The sequence below is a fragment of the Temnothorax nylanderi genome, unplaced genomic scaffold (genome assembly GCF_030848795.1).
Source record: "Temnothorax nylanderi isolate EJ_2023f unplaced genomic scaffold, tnyl_v1.0 TNYL_tig0158_pilon, whole genome shotgun sequence".
NCBI lineage: Eukaryota > Metazoa > Arthropoda > Insecta > Hymenoptera > Formicidae > Temnothorax > Temnothorax nylanderi.
The window spans coordinates 335,644-359,091 of record NW_027249220.1 but is presented as its reverse complement, the minus strand read 5'-3'; the positions used below and the strand labels follow the sequence as shown (position 1 = coordinate 359,091).

The 23,448-nt window shown below is 45.0% G+C and overlaps 1 protein-coding gene across 4 annotated transcripts; it reads left to right on the top strand.

Moving 5' to 3' along the window:
- The first annotated feature begins 4,018 nt into the window (after positions 1–4,018).
- Mglur (metabotropic Glutamate Receptor) lies at positions 4,019–23,145 on the top strand. Of its 4 annotated transcripts, none has more exons than XM_071715247.1 (9): positions 4,019–4,132; positions 8,253–10,212; positions 13,553–13,898; positions 14,470–14,953; positions 15,807–15,922; positions 17,604–17,875; positions 18,587–18,971; positions 19,220–19,709; positions 21,954–23,145. In XM_071715247.1, the coding sequence occupies exons 2-9, from the start codon at positions 9,662–9,664 to the stop codon at positions 22,088–22,090; spliced, it is 2,781 nt and encodes a 926-aa protein (XP_071571348.1). In that variant the 5' UTR covers positions 4,019–4,132; positions 8,253–9,661; the 3' UTR covers positions 22,091–23,145. The 4 variants fall into 4 exon arrangements, with proteins under 4 accessions (XP_071571348.1, XP_071571347.1, XP_071571349.1 ...); XM_071715246.1 differs by having other exon boundaries at positions 4,019–4,222; XM_071715248.1 differs by having other exon boundaries at positions 4,019–5,370; positions 19,220–19,691.
- Positions 23,146–23,448: the final 303 nt, after the last annotated feature.

Sequence of the window (23,448 nt, the reverse complement as noted above, 5' to 3'; positions counted from 1 at the left end):
GGGTCAATACTTACGTCCGATTTTCGGCCAGAATTCAGGCAGACACGGGAATTCTGAAATTAACGTAATTAAACGCTACCGGGAGGATTCGACCGAGTCGAGATATATCTAATGCTGGAAAATGCAATTTTAAAGACTAACGTGGATGCCACTTTGCAGCGAGTTACGAATTACATTGTGGCTGTTAATTGCAAACGAATTACAATATATGGATGTTAATTGCAAACTAAACCGAGACTCACGCATTTATTATATAAGACCTCTCGCAGAGAAAGGCGAAATTTCTCGCGGTATTCCAACAAAGCTCAGTTACAAGCGCGAGTAATGTTTAAAGGGTGTTGGAAATTCGCGATAGACGATGGAGAAGAGTATGGACCGAGTCCACACTCGTCGAAAAATCGATCAAAGGAATTAATATTTGGATGGAGTTCTAGTCAAGTATTTGGTCACGCATCGATGGTATCAAAAATTCAGAGCCAAGAAGGATGGGAAATCGACTCGAAACTTTTGCCTGTGAATTCGCCGACGAATCTCGAGGGCGTAGGGTGCGACAAAACCACCCCGTGCGTTTTACAAGACGCGATGCTAATCCAGCTTTCCACTCGATAACCCAAGACGAATAACGAGATAAATGGAGTCTTGAAACCGCACACGCGTTGGCTCCTACAACCAAATATTTGGCCAGAAATAGCTCGAAAAAGAATGTGAAAAAGAGGGAGAGAGAAGTATAAAGAAAGAAAGAAAGAAGAAGAAGAAGAAGAGAAAGAAAAAGAAATATTATTTATTAAGTGCTTTAAAATATACCCCGTTTAGCGCAAGAATTATGTAACAAAGCTCTTCTTATTAAGCAATTTTTCTTTGATTCCATTGTAGGTGAATTTCCATGAAGTAAATAAGAAATCTAATCGAATAATGAAAAAGCAATTTTCTTTTTATCAGCCGTGTTTTAAACAGACATTGAAGAAATAAATTGAAAAGAAATATTAATTTATATTGGTTAGTTAATTTGTTGATTGTTCCATTGTAAGGTTATCAAAAAATTAATAATTTTCGAGATATTTTATTTTCTATTCTGATATATTGTAACATAAAATATAAAATATCTCGAAAACTATTCATTTTTTAATAATTGTATCTTAATACTTTTATATACAGAATAATGAGGTGAATCAATTGGTGTAAAGCGAACACTGGGGGAGGCGTGGCAGTGTGGTCTAGTGGCAAAGGTGCCAGACTCGTAACTGCGAGGACTCGGGTTTGAGTTCATCTGACCACAGTGTTGGAATATTCGTACTAATACTAAATGCAGTAATGTGCAGTACACATGTGTACCTCTGGAAGAAAACCTGATGTGTACTGCACACTATATATTTCTTTTAAAATATTTAGTATTAGTACCTACGAATACTGAAATTGCGTAAAATGTATCCACCGTAATGGTGGGTACATTTTGAATTTTATTGTCATATTTGAAGTCAGCAACTTTAAAAACCTTTTTATAGGCATTTCCATATCCATAAAAAAATTAATCTTTCAGTTTTATAATTTTTGCACAACATAGTGGGTCTCCAGCCCACTGAGCACAGTTTCGAATAAAATTATAGATTATTAATTATGTTATTTAGTAAAACTTGGAAATGAATCTTGCGACGCAAATCCTAAAATATCAATCCTTTTTATTATTATTATAAATCTTTGAAAAATGCAATTTTTATGTAAAATTATTTACCTTTAATTTTGCCGTATTTAGAGATTCGCTATTTTCAATATTATTCTGGGATTAAACTGAGCAATTTCGAAAACACGCGCGCGCGCGCGCGTGTGTGTGTGTGTGTGTGTATGAGAGAGAGAGAAGCGTTATTTATTAAATACTCTCGGATATATTTCTTCAAGCACAAAAATTAAGCAACCGGGAGAGAAAGAAAAAAGAGAAAGAAGAGACAGAAGAAGGAGAGAGAGAGAGAGAGAGAGAGGGGGGAAGGGAGAGAGAGAGAGAGAGAGAGAGAGAAGTCGCGTGCGAGGGAAGCGCATATCGCGCGTCGATCGCGTCCTATTGCTATTGACATTTTCGTTATCTGCGTTACGTCGCGCCACGTATTCGCGCGATACCGTGGATATACCATGTATACGTCGTGACACGTGACGTCCCACACTCTCCCGGTGCGAGAGAAAGAAGAGAACACACACAGCGAGCAGGCAGGTAGCTCCGCGAGCGCGATATTAAGCCGGATCAATAAAATGACTTATCCCTGTTGCCGCACGTCGTGTGCACGACGTGCGGCATGACGTTTCCCATCTGGAAATGCGCGATGATCCGACGACGTCGACCGGGAAATGTGTCGATGGGTGAATTTTCCCTCTACGAGGGGATGTTCGACGTTCCCCGGAGAGAGACGTCAAAACTCCGCGCGGCTATCATCGGTCTATACGCGCGTGAGTTCCGGACAGCCGCTACACAGATGCTGTCCAATTTGATCTTAATTATAGAGGAAAGAAAGAGCGTTCCTTTGCCGATAAGAGAAACGACTTCTCTCTCCCCGTTACTTTTGCCGCAATATTCTGATTTTTAACGTTGGTACATTGTGACCGACCTACGAAGATTACATTTAGATCCTATTAAAGTTAGAGCCACTTGAGATTTCACTTACCTTCTCTCTCTCTCTCTCTTAGAGCTCGGTCTGTTAAAAAGTTTTCCCCTTTTTTTATCACGTGATGCTACTTACATACCTAATATTGTGTACTCGTGTGATTAAGGTTTTAAATTAAAACGCCATTAAAAGCCCGCTTAGAAATTAATTAAAGAATATTCTTTTATTACCTGTCCTCCTTCTTTCTCTCCCCCGAAGCAGTTAGTCGATTAAAGTCTTAATTTCAGTCTGCCGCATAATTATAATTATTATTCGTTATTATTAGCATCTGAATTCTCGGAATTACACAGAAGCTGTAGACACATCGACATTTTCGCTGAGAAAGGGATTCCGGAAAAGAATCCGCAATAAAAAGAACCGCTTTCCGCATAGAAGGTATTGAATAATTTATGTCTATCGCTGCGGCAGAAAAAGCGCATCAAATTTAAAATACAAACATGACAAATAAAATTGAACACTTCTACATCCAGGCGTCTTGCTGCAGCTGGGGCCGTCTTACGTCTCTATTTTCTTCCGTAACAAGAAAGGCAAGTGATGGATTTGGATTTGTAAACGCTCGGTTCTCTCGACAACCGACGAGTGTACTTTCTTTTCTTACGGATATCCAATTGCTTCTGCAATACGGTATCGCGCTTTTCTCAACAATATTTCTCTTCAATATTGTATTTTAGTTTCTGCGGAAATAGTCAATAATCGCCGCAGCCGATGACGCTTGACGTCGCCGTGTCAAAACTAAACTTTTTTCCCGCGACCGGGAGTGTCATCGGTTAGACAAGAGAAATTCTCGACCCCGCCAACGACGTGTCGGACACTCCAAAGCAAGAGGGAACAAGAGAAAGAGAGAGAGAGAGAGAGAGAGAGAGAGAGAGACTACAAGAGAAAAATCTTAATGACGTCGTCTGCGGGGAGAAACGCTCTTCACTCAGCTCTCGGCTGCCGACCGGAGAGTGGCGAGAGTGGAAAATGGTCGTCCCTCGAGATGCCGCGAAAAAGCCGACTCGTGCTTCTTTTTTTATCCCAGAAAATTTTACTCGAGGATCCCCGACCACGGTTCTCCTTTCTCTTCCCCTTACTCCCTTAGGACTCACAGATTCACGGGAGACGAGAAGTCGCGCGAAAATCGCAGACTCGTAACACGGCACTGCGTGGCGGAGAGAGCGGCGAACGCGCGCTTTCTCGACAGAGGGAGAGAGAGAGAGAGAGAAAGGGAGAGAAAGAGAGGGACGACGGGTGGAACCGAGCGGAACCGAGAGCGAAGCGGCGGGGTTGAGGGATGAGAAGGGAAAGAGGGTGGTTTCGCTCGAGAAGGGGGTAGTTCGGTGGTGGCCCGCTCGCTCGGTGGCCCGTTCGGCCAGTCGTGCTGTGGCGGCTGCAATCGCGACGTCACCCCCGCTCTTTCGAGCTCGCCGTCGCGCGAGTTACGTACGACATCTCCCACGGGGACGCGAGTGGACGATCGTCCATGCGAGAGCGAGGGATAAAAGGTCCTCTCCCCGGCCTTCTCTCGCGGAGATCCTCTCGCGCGATCGTCTCGTTCGCTTGTCCAACCGATCGCTGCTGCGAAGGGATTAAAAGTGAGACGGAAGAGTGTCTCCGAGTTACATCGAGCCGGTTAAAACAATCCTTTCTCTCTCTTTCTCTTTTGCCCTTCTCTCTTTTTCTCTCATTCCCGATTCTGAGAATCCATCCGCTGAATCCTTGCGGCTCGGGATTCGCGAAATTCCGAGGTATATAATCCACGAAAGTCGTCACGAGCTTTCGCTTCCCGTTTAGTTTCGAGATTCGCGGAGTGTCGAGGAGCGTGTTTTTCCTCACCGATGCGAACGTTCGCGGATTAAGAGATCCGCGCGATTCCGCGAGATCGCGAGGAGGGCGGAAAACAGGAAAAGCGACGTTAAGGGACGTCCGTCCTCTTCGGATTCAGAGTGACGAATAAGAATCTTCGAATCCGATCTCGTCCATCCGATCAACGCTTAACAATGACAACGTAGCTCGAGACCCGCGGAATAACTCGCCGAATCGCGAGAACGATGATAAAACACTGATCACGAGACGTCCGACTTCCCACGCACCGTCGTCGTGTCGAAGTATTCGCGGGAATGCGATAAGACAGCGCGATAAGAAAGAGAGAGAGAGAGGACCTTCCGGATTCTTCACCGGTAGACGCGAGTCGCGTGGCGAGAGGGGGGGATTTTACGCGGGCAACCCCCGCGCGGAGAGAGTGAAAGACGAAACGAACGAGAGGGAAAGTCGGAGGGATCGGGATACGTGCTTCGTAAGGCAGGCAGGCAGGCAGGCAGGCAGGCAGGCAGGCAGGCAGCGCGAGCGAGGAGTTGTCCGGTTGTTTCTCGCCTTACGAGAGGATCGATCGCGGCTAATTAGTCGGACGACGCGGACCAGTGGCAAAGGTGCGCGCGGGGTACGCGGCGGCGATTTCGATCTGCGACCTTTAAACGATCGCGGGGAGATCGTTCGGGAGGACGAATCGATTTTGGATCGACGAAGGACGGGGGGGATTTTGCCCGCCGACGCGCGACGGGCGGACTCGAAGAGAGCCATTCGAGACGATTCGTTTGTTGGAGAATTGGTCTATCCTGTTGAGACTGCACGAGCGACAAAAGCCGACGGGAGGATCTATCGCCCTAAATTCCCACTGGATCCCCTGAAACAGATCGATGCTGTTATCACGACGGAGAATTTCACCGAGGCGTGGCGATTATCGGTACGAACAGCCGTGCGATAAAAACTTCGTTAAGTTACAAAGGAAATTATCTAGTTAGTTGTCGGAGGCGCAAATTTTTTTAAAATGTTTCAGCTAGGAAATAATGTTACATGTTTGTTAAACTCTTATGTTTTGTTAGTTCTCTTTTTTTATCACATAGAAGTGGATATATTATATATTTTAAATCAGATCAGTAAAGTTACGAGAGTGAATTTTATTAAAAATATTTTGTCGAGTTGTAAGAAAGTCGAAATTAGAAATTATTTTTTATCAATTTTATCTTATTAATTTATATTTACGTATTATATATTTTATATTAAACGTTTAAATCGTAAAATAAATATTTTGATGAAGAATTATTAGAAAGTTAAATTATATATTTTTTAATCTTTTATGTTATATGATGTGAGTTGCGATATTGAATTAATATCGATGATCTTTTATCTATTTTCGAGGGTAGAAATCTAATTGTTAAGAAAAAAACCATCGAGGCGTAAAAATGAGAAACAGTAAAGGCCGGTACAAGTCGAAGGTTTGGACAGAGAATTGATTCATTATTCTTTTAAAGATAAAAGAGAATTGAAACGTCCCTATTACACATAGCAATCCTTCGTATACTTCGCTTTGTCTACGCTTCGATTGGATTTTTCGCATCTTCATTGATTCGTTTGTTTGTCTCGTATTGACCTCTATTATTTCTTTTTTTCTACGATTCTTAACCTTTTCCCGCATAAAAGGCAAACAGCGATACTGGAAAACATCATAAAAGAGCTAATTATTTTACATCGAGTCTTTTTGTTAAATATGAAACTTGTGTATACCACGGAAATTTGCCAGGGAGACATATTTGATATAAATATTATTATATTTACTGCAGGATTTTTTTTTACGTTTATAACATGAAAATAATATCGCGAGAGGAAATTGTGTGTAAAAGAAAGACACGTGTCGCCGCATTGGACGTCGCGCGACGCATTAAACTCCGCTTTTTAATTAGCTAAATGAGGCGAATCGCCGCGCTGCGCGGGTTTTTTTCCACCGCGCTGCTGTCGCGATCGCGATTTGTGCGTTGAAGATGTTGGAAATTATTAAAGACGCCCGTCGATTAGCGGCGATGCACGATGGAAGCGAACGGCCGGAAGCAATCTGGGCGCTCGATTCCGCCACCCTCCTTCCGGCGCTCGTTATTTCCACGCAGTTATTCCCCCGAAAAGAGAATGGCGAAGGAAAAACTTCCTGTTTTTTCCGATCCCTCTGCCCCCTTCATCCCTCCTCGCGCGCCACGCGCCTCGACACGTCGGACGATTATTCAGGATTATTCGGGCAATCTCGAAGCGATTCGCGATATTACCGGTGTTTACATAATCACGCCTTGTGTTTGCGAGCTATTTCCACGCGGTTACAACTTCACCCCCCTTCGCCCTCGCCGAACGCGAGAGGAATGAGCTTTCCTCCTACTCGGCCCTCTTCTCCGTCCTCTCTTCCCCCCCCTCCTCCCCGCGTTTCATCGACGGGTCGAATGGTGCCGGGATTACCGGGGCGATCCCGATTGAGATTCGCGATATTACGCGTGTTTACACAATCACGCCCTCGCGCTCGCGCGTTATTTCCACCCCGCGGGGAACGAGAGGAACGTATAAGAGAGAGAGAGAGAGGGAGGAGAGGAGGAACGACCCGTTCTTCCGTTTTCGCCGTTCGAGTCAAACGGGATTACGGGGATTACGGTGGCAATCTCGAGATATACGTGTATATACACATTTTCGCGATAAACCCGTATTTATATGTATATATTCGCGCCCTTGCCCTTGCCCGATCCTCGCCCACGCTGCCACTCCTCTCCATCTTCGCCACCCCCGTCGCGCCCTTCTCCCCCTTCCCATCCCCGTCGATATGCGCTCCGACATGCCGATGCGCCCGCATATACATATACACCCTGCATGCAGGACGTAGCACGCATTAGCAGTTTCCCGAGCAATCACGGGCCGGAAGTCGTCGGCGAAATTATTAGTCCGAAAAGCGGATGCGCGATATAGGCGGGCGAGAGGCCGATACGAGTTCCCTGTCTGTGGCGCAGTTCGCTCGCTCGGAAGCCGCCTCCATCGCGCCGCCGATCATTTTCCCTCTCCTAGGAGGGGAGATTCCGCTCTCCCTCTCGTTCTCTCAACCCTCCCGCGGCATGACCATTCGTTTCCGGGAAAGTTTAGACGGATCGCGCGACGACGTACTCTTGGTTTTAACGTTATACGCGATCGTCTGTAATAAACAAATCGGGTAAATCGGGATCTCACAAGGGAAGACTCAGAACTCCAGCTCCGCCGATTTCGATGAAACCTGGCAGGATTACAGAGAAAGTTCCCGCGAATGTAATGGCATCCCTGTTTGGTCGACCGTTTCCGAGATATTTTAATAATAAATTTAGTGGCGTCTTTAGAGTAGAGTTTATTAGAATTATTTCATTTATACGTTATTTTATATCATGACTATTCATATTTTATAATTTATATAATATAGATTTTTTATGTTAAAATTTAAAGTAATTTATTTTTTATATCAACAATAATTATTTTCATCATAAAACATTATTATATAAAAAAAAAAATCAATTGATTGCAGGATTTAAACGACTCGTGTCTACAATACCATATTCACTATGTCACAAATACTCGTCTGTGAGTATTCTAATAAACTCTACTCTAAAGACGCCACTAAATTTATTATTAAAATATCTCGGGAACGATTGACTGTCGACACCCAAATAAGGGTATCATTAAATTTGGGGGTACTTTCTCTGTAATCCTGCCAAGTTTCATCAAAATCGGCCAAGTTCAGAGCTCCGAGCCTTCCCTTGTCAGTTCCGTTCGATCGTTTGTGGAATTTTGCAGGATTGTCGCGGAACCCACGACTCTGGCCCTTACACGACCGCCCTTATCTTGAGAAGGACGCAAATGGAGAAGAACAGAAGCAGCGAAGCGGTCGCGCCTCGTCGCCGTCGCCCTCGAACTGGGTCGTCGTCGCTTTGAAATTCAAAACAAGACTACGCCGATATGCCATCTCGGATTTAAAGCCGGATTCGTCGTTATCTCATACTCGTTAGACTTGGTGAAATTAAATCCGTGTAACGAGTCGGAAATTCACCTGAGGAAAAAAAGACGGTAGGGAAAGCGAGATAAAAGTAATATCCTGGAAGACAGAAGACGAAGGGAAGGGATAGTCGCGTGTCCGGGGAAGGGGGAAGGAGGATTATTCTATAACGACGACGGAAGAAGAAGAGCCGGAAATTCAACGGAGCCCTAGCTCGAGGAGGAGGAGGTGAAGGAGGAGGAGGGAGGTCTCGATGGCCATGAGGACGTTAAGGCCGACGACGACGACGACGACGACGCCGAGGCTGGAAACGACGTCGAGCGATCCTTCCGGCACCTGAGTCCTCCCGATACCTTTGCCCATTCCGATTCCGGAACAACCGTTCATTGGAACAACGAGGATTCACGATAATCACATCGGACGCTTTAAGGCCTTCCTTGAAAGAGTCCGGAGAGAATTCCGTGTTCGCCGCTTGCCCATTTTCTCGAACCGAACTGGCATTTGTTCAGGGAATAGAGCAGAGACGAGAGGGAGAGAGAGAGAGAGAGGAAAAAGAAGTCGCTGCGGGGAAAACTCAGGCAGAGATAATATACAACGTGAGGAATCCGAGGAACGCCCGAGGCGACTCGTGAAAGACGGGCTCGACGCACACTCCCGGGATTTATCGGTTCTTTATCGTCTGTACTTTCCCCCGGAGGGATGCCTAACGCGAAAAAGCGCGTCCGATCGTTCGAACGACGATCGAAGAACGATCAAAAAGCTCGCGGTCAGTGGTGCGCGAATACCGTGATCGCTGGCGGGGAATCCGGTGTGTTAGTTTTTTCCCTGCGCGAATCGAAGAAGCGTCTTCCTCCGTGTTGACCGGGATCTTGCTAGCGGGGAGTGCGGTAAATATTCCTAATCTCGAAATTCCAAGGGACCCCGGCCGTAATCGAGCAATTAATACCGTCAATTCAATGTTAGGGAAATAATTTATCTGCTTGTTAACGAGAGGAGAACAGTGTGCCGATCGATCGCGAAAATGCAGAGAGAATCAAGGAGCAGAGGATGGAAAACACTTCGCTTCGAGATAGGCGCTCGGCTCGAGGTAGGAACTTCATCCCGACAGATGTAACGGGCGCGACGGACCAAGGATCCTAGGATTCCCCCGCGAGGAAACGCGGACTGTCAAGAGCGACGTGAGACACGGCGCGCAATCAAGGCAGTTAAGATGCACCAGCCTTGGCCGTTGCTACTGCTGACCTTGTCGCTGCAGCGTTTGACGACCCTGTCGATGGTGCAGTTGAGGATGCACAACGAGGCGGTGCTGATACCCGGCGACATCGTCCTGGGCGGACTGTTCCCGGTGCACGAGAAGGGCGGCGGCCCAACCGCGTGCGGGCCCAACATCTATCACCGGGGCGTGCAGCGTCTCGAGGCGATGCTGTTCGCCGTCGATCAGATCAATCGGCAGGACAAGATCCTGCCGGGCGTCTTGCTGGGCGTGCACATCCTCGACACGTGCGGCCGCGACACGTACGCGCTCAATCAGAGCCTGCACTTCGTCCGAGCGTCCCTGTCCAACATCGACATCAGCGTGCTGGAGTGCGCGGACAAGTCGACGCCCAGGGTGAAGAGGACCACGAGCGCGGGGCCCATTTTCGGGGTCGTAGGCGGCTCTTACAGCTCGGTGTCGTTGCAGGTGGCGAATCTGCTGCGGCTCTTTCACATCCCCCAGATATCGCCGGCTTCCACGGCCAAGGCGCTCAGCGACAAGACCAGGTAGATAAATTCTTCAGTCGAAGTTGGTACACTTTTAAATATTAAATTATTGGCGCAAAAGTTGACTTCTCGAGTAAAGTGGGAAACTGCAGTTCAAAAAGTAAGCTTGCAAATGTCATAGAAGAATATTTCTCTCTTTGGAAGTAACTTAAAAAAAATTTTTTTTTTGGATAGTTGAAAAAGTGATCTTATTTAAGATAGAATTTAATAAGGAATGACAAAAATGACAGGAGAGGTAGAAAAACGATAAAACAAGTTTTGTGCCAATCTAATAATCGTAGATCATCTTCAAATCTCCATTGAGGGCACGATTAATTAGAAATACATATTTTAATGGCTCGTTATCGAGTTATTCGAGTCGTATTTCGCAAAGCTCTGCTTTACAACTTTATATATTTGAACGATCGGTCTATTATACTTCAGAATTCATATAGAGCTTTCGAATAAACTTTGACTTTTTCATGAAAAATTTATAATCTCCTTTTTCGAAACTTACGTTTGACCAATTATTGATTCGAACAATTTTCGATTCGCCCGATAAGGTCTCAATTATAATTAATGTGAGCATCTGACATTCCCGTCAGATGCTTGTTAGTTTGACATCGTTTGTCGACCTCGCGAGTAATTGCCATTGGAAGATTTCCTACTACTGTTCAAACACTCGTTATGGCTGACTTTGACGAGTACATATCCGCAGAAATGATCATTTAAACGTATATCTCAAGGTTGCACGTTAATTAAAAGTTATCGATTCCCATTACTAATCATTAGTCTCCCAAATGCATCTAGAAGATGAATTGTTAGTAATCCAGGATTGATAATAATAGATTCCCATTTAATTAATAATATTAAAACTGTTGCTCTTTCACTTTCTTATTAATGATAGTCTTAAAATTTCTTTCTTACAGTAGAAAAATATATATAAATAAAAAGATAGAGGCACAGAACCACAACAAGATGTTTGTGTCGTAATCCTTAATTAAATTAAATTAAATTAAATTAAATTAAAGACTACGACACAAACATCCTGTTGTGGCTTTGTGCCCTCTCTTTTTTATTTATTGATTTCTAATTATTTGAGCCTTCTGAGATTATTTTTCCGCGAGCGTTATTTAAATATATATATTATATATATATCTATGTAATGCGTATATAGTATAAAAACCAAATAGATTTTTACAACATATAATATAAATTATATACAATATAAATTATAAAATAAATAATTCTTCTTCTTCTTAATCGTGTTGCTCGGTGCCGGGCATCGTGTGACAATCTACATTAGCCGTATCTTCTCTTGCCATCCTTCCCTGTTTTCTGCTGTACGGATGCAATCGTATACAGAGGCATCCGTCAGTCCGGCGATCTGATCGACGTATTGCGTTGGTGATCGCCCTCGGGGCCTCCTTCTTTCCACTTTTCCTTGTATTACCAGCCTTTCCAGAGAGTCGTTGTCCCTGTGCATTATGTGGCCAAAGTACTGTAGGATGGATCTTTGAATGCTTTTAGTTAGTCTATCTGTGATGTTCAGCTCGTTCAGAATCGATACATTTGTGCGTCTCTCGACCCAGGATACCCTGAGCATACGTCTCCATGCAAACATCTCGAAAGCGTCAATCCGTCTTCTGTCGGCCGCCTTTCATTGTCCAGGATTCGGCAGTGTAGGTTACGATGGGGAATATCAGTGTTTTTACTAGTTTTATTTTTGTTTCTTTGCTTATGCCGCGGTCTTTCCATATGCGTGTTAGTTTTGCGATTGCAGTCTTCCCCATAGCGATTCTTCTTCTTATTTCCGGTTCACAGCTGCCCGTGTTTGTTATTTTTGCGCCCAAGTATATAAAGTCCCTCACGACTCCGATTCCGCCTACATGGTCTGGAAGTGGTTGTCCCTCTAATGATCTGTTGATTATCATCATTTTGGTTTTCGCGGTGTTTATCCTCAAGCCCACCTCTTTGCTGACTTCTTCTACTTTGGCCATCAAGGCTGTGATTTCTTCTTCTGACTCTCCCAGGAGCGTTATATCGTACTCAGGTTCGATATTTTCCTTCCTCCAACGGTAATTCCGCCGTCCCATTGTATGCGGCCTTTCTGATGACCCATACTCCATACAAGTTGAACAGTATCGGAGAGAGGATGCAACTCTGACGCAGCCCTCTGTGCACCGTGAATCGATCACTTAAGTGACCTTGCACTTTCACCTGTGTTTCTGCAGTCTTGTAAAGATTGGCAATAAGGCGGGTGATGTGTTGCGGGGTTCCCATCTCTGTCATGATGCTCCAAAAACTGTCCCATCTTACTTGATCGAAGGCCTTTTGGTAGTCGACGAAGCACAGATATCCGGGTTTGTTAAACTCTCTCAGTTTTTCTATTATCTGTCTGATGTTTAAAATATGTTCCCTCGTGTCTCGCCCCGGCATAAATCCTGCCTGTTCTTGGGGGATCTCCGGGTGGATGTAAGCTTTCAACCTCTCATGAATGATGTGGAGCAGTATTTTACTTGGATGGGAGATCAGAGCTATTGTGCGGTAGTTAGAGCAGAGTGTTGTTGGGCCTTTTTTATGTATGGGTACAAATATGGATGCCACCCACTCATCCGGCCATCTCCCGGATTTCCAGATTTTGTTGCACAGGACGTGCAGCAGGTCCACCATATGGGCGCCGCCGGCACCGATCATCTCTGCCACAATCTCATCCGCTCCCGCGGATCTTCCCGTTTTCAGTTTCTTAATGGCGGCTTCAACTTCTGATCTTAGTATTTCAGGCTCCTGGTCAGCCAGGCTGGGGTATCCCTGAAGGAGTTTCTCTGTTTGATCTTCAAAGAGGGATTGGCAGTACTCCTGCCATCTCTTGCAGATTTTGGTGTGCTCCGTCAAGGTTCGTCCTTGCTCGTCCTGTATGCTCATCGACTGCGGTTTGAAATCTCGGGTTATCTGTTTGATTTTCTTGAAGAGGTCCCTGGTTTCGTTTCTCTGCTGATGGCCTTCGATCTCCTTACATATCCTTTCCATGTAGCTGTTTTTATCTCTCCGGCATAATCTCTTGATGTGTGCACCTTGTTGGTGGTACGATTGCTGTATTTCCTTCTTGTCTAAGCCTGGAAAATAAATAATATATAGTATAAATTAACATATATAATTATATATATATATATATATATAGTGTAAAATTATTAGATGTATATATATGTTATATATAATATTTTTATACATATGTACATATATAATATAAAAAATATATCATCATATATATTTAAATAAAACAAATAAATAATCACATACATTCTGACTGTCTCAAGTCGAATCGAGTGCATTCCCAGTGTTCCGCTGATTCGATCTTCAGGTTTGACTACTTCGCGAGAACGGTACCGCCGGACACCTTCCAGTCGATCGCGCTGGTCGACGTGGTGAAGAGCGCCAACTGGTCGTACGTCTCCACCGTGTACTCTGAGGGTAGCTACGGCGAATACGGGATCGAGGTGTTCACGCGCGAGGCGACCGAGCGTAACGTCTGCATCGCGGCCGCGCTGAAGGTGCCTAGCGCCGCCGACGACAAAGTGTTCGACGACATTATCCAGCGTCTGAGCAAAAAGCCGAACGCCCGCGCGATTGTCCTCTTCACCCGGGCGGAGGACGCCCGCGGTATCCTCGAGGCCGCGAGACGGTCGAACCTCAGCCAGCCGTTTCAGGTCGGTGGTCGGGGTAATTATTGTAGAGCCATCGCTGGTAGCATGGAACCAGCCCTGTATCTCTTCTTATTATTAGTTCATAGCTATCGTTTTAAAACAATGTAGAACGTTCAAGGGCCAAACGAGCAATCGAGAGATGTTAAATTCAAAAACAAAAATAGTTTAATAACTATTAAATATACTTTTCGATCTACATACAGAGTCTTCTTCGACTATTAAATAATAAATATAATAAATGAAATATTTAAAACAAAGAACGCATAGTGCAGAGAATAAAAAGTTAAGAAACGCGGAGATAAGTCAGATAAACATCGAGGATAAAAGAAAGCTATCGTTTTCTCCAAACGTTCGCCGTTTCTTGTGCAGGGTCTTCGTATTGCCAGCAAGTTGTTTTCCTAAGCGTATCGAAATTGTTTTGAAGCTTGTCTCGCGGTTTTTTCCCTGAAATAAGATTTCTATGAAAACTCAGTTTTTCATCTTCGTCATTGTTACTATTGTGCTGAAATAAAAACGGGGTTCCGGTGATTTTTGCGCTCTAAAAATTCCTCAAACAACGACTCGAATGTCACAGTGGCTGGCCAGCGATGGCTGGGGCCGGCAGGGCAAGCTGGTCGAGGGTCTCGAGGAAGAGGCCGAAGGCGCGATCACCGTCGAGCTGCAATCGGAAAACATCCCCGAATTCGACAGTTACATGGGATCGCTCACCCCCGAGAACAATCGGCGGAATCCGTGGTTCGGCGAGTACTGGGAGGAGGTGTTCGGCTGCACCCTGCGGAGAGACACGGCGGCCTACGAGCGTCTCGGCCCGCAGGTCGGATGGAGGACCGGCACCGGCAATCAGAGCTGCCGTCCCGAGCTCAGGCTCAACGCGGCGAGCGGCTACGAGCAGGAGTCCAAGGTGCAATTCGTCGTGGACGCGGTCTACGCGTTCGCCCTCGCGCTCAACAACCTGCGCCACGACCTGTGCGGGCACAGAAAGGGCATATGCTCGTCAATGGCCAACTACGACCGCGGCGCGTTCTATAAGAATTATCTGCTGAACGTGTCCTTTGTAGGTGAGTCCCGATGACGGCGCGCGTCGTCCTCCGCACAAAACGGGAATAATCGTAACGGCGCGACGCGCCGTTTGTTCGCCTCTTTTGTACTTCTTTTTTTCTTTTCTTTCCCCTCTGTCTCTTCTCCTTCGTTCGTCTTACACCCTTTCGTTCCAAGGGTGCCTGAAGAACCGCCGGGAAGGGTGGGCGGGAGAAGAGGGTACGCTAAAGAAATGCTCGATGAAATAGCGTTGGATGGGATAATCGGCGAAACGATCGATCGAGAAGAATGAATCCTGTCGGCTTCATGAAAAGTGAGAATCTTTCAAAAATAGAGTGCTGTCAAATCGAATTTGAGAGTTATTCACATTGCGTCTTCCCGTCCGCGCACGCGCGGCGTTTCTTGTTTCATTTTTCAGTCTTTGTTTCGGGATATTATTAAGCTTCCGTTGAATAATATTATTACACGAGAGAGCTGTCGTCATCGAAGTTAAACCGGTAACTCTTAAAGGCTACACTTCAAGTCTCAACCACTTGAGGCTACACTGTCCATACATGGACCTCGCAACTTTGATCGCCGCGTATAACTTCGGGTTTAGTTAACCAAATTTAAAAGAGTTATATATGAAATAGGGGTAGAAAAGACTGAAGAATATAATAGAATTAGAAAAATTGCCAATAATTAATATTAAATTGTCCGAAAACATCAATTTTTGAAGACGTGCACGTAACATGAATAAGCGTTGAAATAGACTCTAGGTTCATGTATAGACTTATTGTTAATAGCTTTTATGGATTAATTTGCGGCTGAATGTCTCGCCTCGGGGCTCGCGGCCGCGACGGAAATTTGCAGCCATTTCGAGTTATTTTGCAGACGCCGCCGGCAGCTTGGTGAAATTCGACGAGCACGGAGACGGCCTGGCGCGATACGAAATCCTCAATTTCCGCAAGGGGACGAACAACAATGGCGCGAATGGCTATCACTATCAGGTAAGGCTCATTCCGAGCGCTCTAATTATTGTTACGCGCTATTATACCCATCGCCGATGCATAATTGAACGAACTCTCTGCCCGCCGAGAGCGATAAATTCAATTGGAACTCCCCAGGAAGTCGCCCCCCTCCCTTCACCCCTCGCTTTCGCAAACTTTAGTTTTCATCATCGCTCCGCTAATACGCGGACGAGATAGCGCTCGAGATTTTCCGATGAAAATCCCCTGGAGATAAGTTCCATAACGCACCTGATTTGAATTTGAACAAAATGGCAAAACAAAGTGCTGAATTTTATTTTAATGGAGTTTTAGTCTGGAGATTGTAAAGTTGATATGAAAAATGCTGCGCACTGATACCCTTCGGTTTTCGCGAATTTTAATTCTCATCGTCACTCGTTAACACATGCACGAAGCGCCGCATGACATTTTCCGGTGATCGACCAATTTTAAAGTGTTTGAATTGCATGCTCAAATATTACAGTCGTTTGAAGATAGATTTTAACGAACCTAATTTGAATTCGGACAAAAGGGCAAAATATTATTTAATTTTACCTTATAATTTTTGTCTGGAAATTGTAAAGCCGATATAAAAAATGCTGCATCGACATTTCTCGGTTTTCGAACTTTAACATTATCACTCAGAGATCAATAGAGGTTTTCCGGTGGTCGAGTAATCTGTGTGAACAGCGTTCGAACTTCGAACTTTGCAATCGTTAATGATTGAACTCTTGATGATAGGTTCTAGCAAGCCTTATCCAGATTCGAGCAAAATGGCAAAGCAAAGTGTCCATCTTTATTTTAAGAGTGTTTAAGTTGGAGCTTTAAATTGCGAAGCCAATGCCAAAAATGCTGCCCCGACATTTTTCGCTGTTATACAACAGGTCGAAATAAAATTCTCGACAGCTACAAACGTCGCGTGTTTCTAGCGTAATCACGGTTGTCAAATCGGGAAACTACCGCTATTTATTTACTCGTCACGCTATTTATTTTTTTGAATACCATTGTCTACAACGTCGAGCTTGTTAATACGCCGTGTAAAGTCGGCGCGATCGATGTGACGCGACACGGAATCGGGCGAAGCGAGTGCGCAAAGAAGTGGCTCTGTCTTTTTAACGAGTAATTAAAGTTGCCCGACGGCTGTACTTTCGAGAGTCTGCGAGCTTCTGGGAAACCGCTTTTGCCCGGGGTAGCCGAGGTAAAATGAAACCCTCGAGCTAAAAATAATATAACGGTGTTTATAAAGAACGAGAAAATTAAAAGTTAATGAAGCAATAAAATTGACGTTAAAAATATAATTCAAATTAAATCAATTAAACTGATAAAATTGAACAATTTGCGATAATAAAGAACATTTGAAAAATAAGTTATTCATGGTTTTATTTACAAATTAAGCAACATAAATCCATATAAAAAAATGCAATTTAAAAGAAAGTTACGCAAACGTGGATAAAATGGAGAAAGAACTTTAAAAATCTTTCTTTAAAAATACGGATAAAATGTGGAAGAAATTTTAGAATCATTCTCTCCTTCTCTCTTTATCTATCTATCTATTTTTCTCTCGCGCGCGATTAACTGGCAGCCGACGGAAAATTTGACTGGCTTCGAAATCGCGAAACGAGACGTTTGCGCGTGCGGAGGTTCAGCTGGCGGGTCAACCATGTGCCAAATCTCTGGTCGACAGGTGGTGGGCAAATGGTACAACTCCCTGGACATCCGCACGGAGGAGATGGTGTGGGCGCGGGGGACGAAGGATATACCGATCTCCGCGTGCTCGTTGCCCTGCGAGCCAGGTATGATAAAGAAGCAACAGGGTGACACTTGTTGCTGGGTGTGCGACCAATGCGAGGCGTACGAGTTTGTTTACGACGAGCACACCTGCATGGACTGCGGCCCGGGCTTCTGGCCGCATCCTGACAAACGAGGGTGCTATCAGTTACCGGTCCATCATATCAGGTACGCGCACACGCGTCTCTCCCCGACATTCCGACGCTGTCGCGAGAGTCACTGAGAGATATCGCGGAGTGTTAATCCTGTAGGATTAATAGAAACGATCGCAGAATTCGGGATAAAAGAGAAACTGTCGCGAGATAAATTTAGTTTGAGGGTTTATGGTTTATAGCTTCAAAGGCTATAAAAAAAAAGAATTTTATTTTATTCTTTAAACATTTTAAGAGTTGTACCTATAATAAGTAGATATAATTATATAAGTACATATAATAAGTAGATTCGTTTTATGCAAAAGCGTTCTGTAAAACTTTGACGGATTTCGACGGACTTTATTTAGCGACGACCCAATAAAAACTTTACCCATTATTATTTATTTTAACAAAGTTTAAATTGCTTTTCCCAGAATTGGCGGATATAACATATTGTTTATTGTACACTCGTTATTATTTATGTTGTTGAAGTTTAAAATAAAATTTTTATTTCTAAAAATTGGCCAAAAATAGATTATTTATCGCACACTCATTATTATTTATATTATTAGTTTAAAATAAAATTGCTTTCCCAGAGTTGAGTGTTGTCCGATAGATTGAAAGAGAATTATTCATCACTGGAATTTGCAGCATTATTATTTATTTTCCCAAAAATGGGCGTTGGCTAACAAAAAGAGATTATACTAATTAAATAAACGTGGTTTGCGCGTTTACTTCCTTTCGTTAGGTGGAGTAGCGCCTTCGCCATCGCACCTGCGGTAATATCCTGCCTAGGAATCGTGGCGACCCTGGCGGTGGCGTGCTTGCTCTTCCATCACCGCGACACCCCGGTGGTCCGCGCCTCCGGACGAGAACTCACCGTGATCCTGCTGGCGGGCGTGCTGGTGTGTTACCTGAACACCTTCCTGCTCCTCGCCACGCCGACCACGGTGACCTGCGTCCTCCAGCGCTTCGGCGTCGGCGTGAGCTTCAGCGCCGTGTACGGCGCCCTGCTCACCAAGACCAACCGGATCGCCAGGATCTTCGACTCGGCCTCGAGGTCCGCCGTCAGACCGCGGTACATCAGCCCCACGTCACAGGTCTGCATAGCGGCCGCGCTGATCGCCTTCCAAGTAAGTGGATTCAGGTCCCGATTGTAGGGAAACGAAGTTCCCATTTCGAACCAGGTGCTTCTCATTTACGTATCTGATTTTTAATAATCTTGAATAAAAAAGATAGATCCGTAATCTTCTTCGAACATATCTACTTATAATAATTAGAGGAATTCTAAAATTTAGTTCGAAATAGACACTTTGTCCCGTTCTCGCGCGTTTTGTTTCATCAAGACAAAGAGAGAGACGGTTTCTTTTCGATTCCCGAGGTGGTGCTGACGCTGGTTTGGATGATCATCGAGCCGCCGGGGACCAGGTACTCGTATCCGGATCGCCGTCAGGTGATCCTCAAGTGCAACATCCAGGACATGAGCTTCCTGTTCTCCCAGCTGTACAACGCCCTGCTGATCCTCATCTCGACCGTATACGCGGTGAAGACGCGCAAGATCCCGGAGAACTTCAACGAGAGTAAGTTCATCGGCTTCACCATGTACACCACGTGCATCATCTGGCTCGCCTTCGTGCCGATCTACTTCGGCACCGGAAACGCCCACGAGACGCAGATCACGACCCTCTGCGTGGCGATCAGCCTGAGCGCGTCCGTCACCCTGGTCTGCCTCTACTCGCCCAAGGTCTACATCATCGTCTTCCAGCCGGACAAGAATATACGCGGCAAGGTCTGCATGGGCAGCACGTTCAAGAAGCAGGGCAGCAGCGCCGGCGCGTCGTCCATGACGAAATGTGAGGCTAAACTCGTTGGTGATTACGACCTCGTCCCGCGATCCCGAGCTACGTGATTTGACACGTTAATTTCGTAGGATCTTTTTTTCGGGTAAAATGAGCAAAACTATATTGCACACCGCAAAAAACTTTTCTTTTGCCTGGGGACAACAACAATTAGTTACTTAATCCTTTTAAGATATCTATTCGCTCATCTTTATTAGTTATAAATAATTATCAAACATATTATTTGAGCGCTATCAAAACGTATATCGAATATAGGAAATGGAGGATTAATTAACGTAATTAATCCCTCATTTTCTCGCTATATTCTGATAGCGAACAAATAATATGTTTGTTAATTATTATGTAGCAAGGAAATGAGGGATTAATTACGTTAATTAATCCCTTATTTTCTCGCTATATTTGATGCACATTTTGATAGCGCACAAATAATATGTTTGATAATTATTTTAGTTAATAAGATGAGCAAATTGATATTTTAAAAGAATTGGCAGAATTGATGTTGAAAAATTTGTTTAAAAGTCTAGAAAAGAGTAGCGAGGAGATTAAAAAGATGATTATGAAGATGATGATAAGATTACAAAGGAGAGAAATAGAGGAGCGGTAACGTTAATTTAGACCCCTCAATTCGATCTTGAATGAGTTTTGCCTACGAGGTTGATTGTCAGACCGCGCGCGACGCGAGGGTGACGCGGAATAAATAATAATGTAAAACGTAAGAAAGGAGTGGCCCTCCCCTTTTCTACAGGACAGCTTGAAAAAAGCCTTGCAACGTAAATCCGGCGCTGAATTCGCCGTTGTATCGAAGAATCCGATGTGACATCCGATCTGAGCCGTCGACGAAGACGACGAATCGTTTCCGCGCCGCGCCGCCGTTCGGCCGCTCTCGCACGAAAAGAAAGTACTTAATCGATACGCGGGAGACGCGACGGCTTGATATTCGATATTAACGCGGCCGTTGTAACGGCCCCGGCCGGAAAATCTGGGCCAATCCGCGCGGAGATTCTGAAAGCTTTTAGTTTATTAAATGCTTTATTTATAAGCGCGCGACCGTCCGAGAACAGCTCGGCTTTAACGGTCGTTTCACCCTTTATGAGCTCTTTTCAAGTCGGGATCGATTAATAACGTTAATTTTCCGCGTGAAAATCGTTATTGCTACCGTCTAGCCCGTGATTAACCATCGCCCAGCAACGGCTACGCAATCACGAGGCGGATTACAGGGCGTCCGCGCGCGCGCGCGCGCGCCCGCTAATGGTCCCCTCCGGATGATTCGCTCTAAACGGTGCTAAATTATTAACTTAATATGCGCCACCGCCAGTCCTTCAGTCCTTTGTTCTCTTGCGAATTTATGGGCGGATTATCCGCGGGAAATTTGAGAAATTTCACGTGTCGCGGCCGGATATCATACGTCTCGCGGCTGCATTCAGAGACAGGGATTACGTAATATCGGTCGTTCTTGTTTAAAAAAGCGAATTTTAAAGCTCTCATTTCTTCCCAGCTTCTCTTTCTTATTTTGTCGAAATAAATCCAGCCTCTCTTCGATCGCACTCGGCATGTTTCAGCGATAAAACATACTTTTTTTTTATCATCCCGCATTAGTGTTTTATTATCCCGCGCGTACGATTCAATCTGCATTAGTCCCACCCTTTCGGAGGAAATGGACCTTGAATTTATGGTTCGAGGATTACATTGCATTTCAACATTTTCGTTAAAAAAATTAACGATTCTGTTAGAAAGTAGAAGCGGGATTTCCGTTTAATCCACTTGATAATCGATCAGAATTTCTCAGTTTTTTCATCGATTTGCGAGCGGAAAAGCTTCGAGCGCTTTGCGGCACGCGAGGGGGAAAAAAAACGCGGTCCGCAAGAAAAAGATTCGCGCGACTTCTCGCTTCTGACGTCATATAATTCGATACGACTGCGGCGTGGTAACGAGCGTTTCCCTTCTTCCCTCGAAAAGATCGGTCTGTTACTGAAATTATTTTATTCGTAATAAAGTTCTTGCCGCCAGCAGCGGAATGTCGCCAACGCAACGGTCGACGCGAAGAAATCCAATTATTCTATCGCGACGGCACGTGTTGACTTGACACTCGAACGGTGGACGGACCCCTCTCTGTCTGTCTCTCCACGGCGGAATTCGAGCGTGCGCGACAATGCATTCCACAGGCGCTCGCAGCCTGACGTTCGCTTCCTGTTTTCCGCCCCTTCTCCACCCGGCTACCCAGGTGACTGATGAAGCTTCGATTTTTTATTTTTGCAGACACGGGTTGCGAGTCGGCGAGCGAGAACGTGCCCCTGCAGGGCGCCCTGACCGCGGCGGTGCGGACGTCCGTGGGGGTCACCGAGATCTCGCTAACGTCCAGCACGACCAACAACGAGCAAGTGGCGCAATTGTAGACCACCCCCTCATCGTGACTATCTGGGGATGCAGCGGCATCCGAAGAGAGATTGAAATTAGCAAATCGCTAATATTGATATTTATAAATTCTAATCTGTTATCGGGGAGACTGATATAATCGAACTGGTATTCGAAGGCGAGGATGTTGAGCGTCTCGCGACGCGGCTGTCGTTCATAGCATATCGAGAAGGAGAGAGATCGTCTTCTCTCAGCGGAGGTCATTGGTCGTTATCATGATCGCTGTTGTCGTTATTGTTACTGTTGTCCTTGTGCATAAATTATATATAAATGTACACACACACACACACACACACACACACACACACACACACACACACACACACACACACCCACACACACACGTGTGCGAGCGCGGACACACGCATACACACATACGCATAAAAAATGAAGAAACACATATACGTACGTGTACGTGCATTTATCCAGCATGTGTATACCGTGTGACCCACTAATTCTAGCCGAGCACTTTGTGACTTGCATAATTTCGATTAGGAGCGTAAATGTTGATCTCACGTTAATTCGTTTAGCTCCTCATTTATTTATCGGACATTTAACACGCGCCTCCCTCCACTCCCACCCCTACACCGCCGCCTCTCCGAGAGCGCCTTCCGAGACATGATAATCGTACACAATGGACAATAAATAAATGTACTTAAAGCGAGCACAATTATATCTACTACGGAATATCGAGAATATTAATTGGGAATGCAACTGTTTTCGACTCGAGTGTTTCTTCTCAGCCCCCTCCTGCCCCCCCTCTTTTCTTACGCATTTTAAAGCGATTTACGAGGCTGATCGAGTGTTTCGGAAATTACGTGAAAATTATCTCGAATGTTTCTCCCGCATTTTAGAAACATATATTACGTATCCTTTCCGCGATACATAAACTATAGAGAGAGAGAGAGAGCGAGAGAGAGAGAGAGAGAGAGAGAGAGAGAGAAAGAAGAAAAATACTAATATCTTTTCTATTGTAACGAGCGCGGCGAGAAAGGGAGATAGATTGGTCCTGGAATAAAACAATTATTGAATGGCGTGTCGGAGCGTGTGATTTATTCCCACCCGTTATCCATCATTCCTGAAAACCGGTGTAAATGCGGTACGGGTTTAATTTACCAGACTTACTAGAGGAAGAGTAAACTAGGTGCCCTACCTCGTCCTGTCTAAGAAACCAGGTGTAACGATCCGCGCGATCGGCAGACATGAATAACTCGACAATTTCGGCGCCTGTGACGATTTCCTTCTTCAGATATTTATATAGGCCTTATTTATGCATTCTTTTGCATCGGTTATCAGATCGAGGGCGGAGTTCACGAGACAAGCGTGGAATCGGTATCTT

What these genes read in the sequence shown, in the direction of transcription:
- Mglur (XM_071715247.1), top strand. Translation starts at nt 9,662, where the DNA reads ATGCACCAGCCTTGGCCGTTGCTACTGCTGACCTTGTCGCTGCAGCGT. An exon ending in ACCTCAGCCAGCCGTTTCAG is followed by an intron (nt 13,899 to 14,469) that starts GTCGGTGGTCGG and finishes CGAATGTCACAG; the next exon opens with TGGCTGGCCAGCGATGGCTG. An exon ending in GCTGAACGTGTCCTTTGTAG is followed by an intron (nt 14,954 to 15,806) that starts GTGAGTCCCGAT and finishes GTTATTTTGCAG; the next exon opens with ACGCCGCCGGCAGCTTGGTG.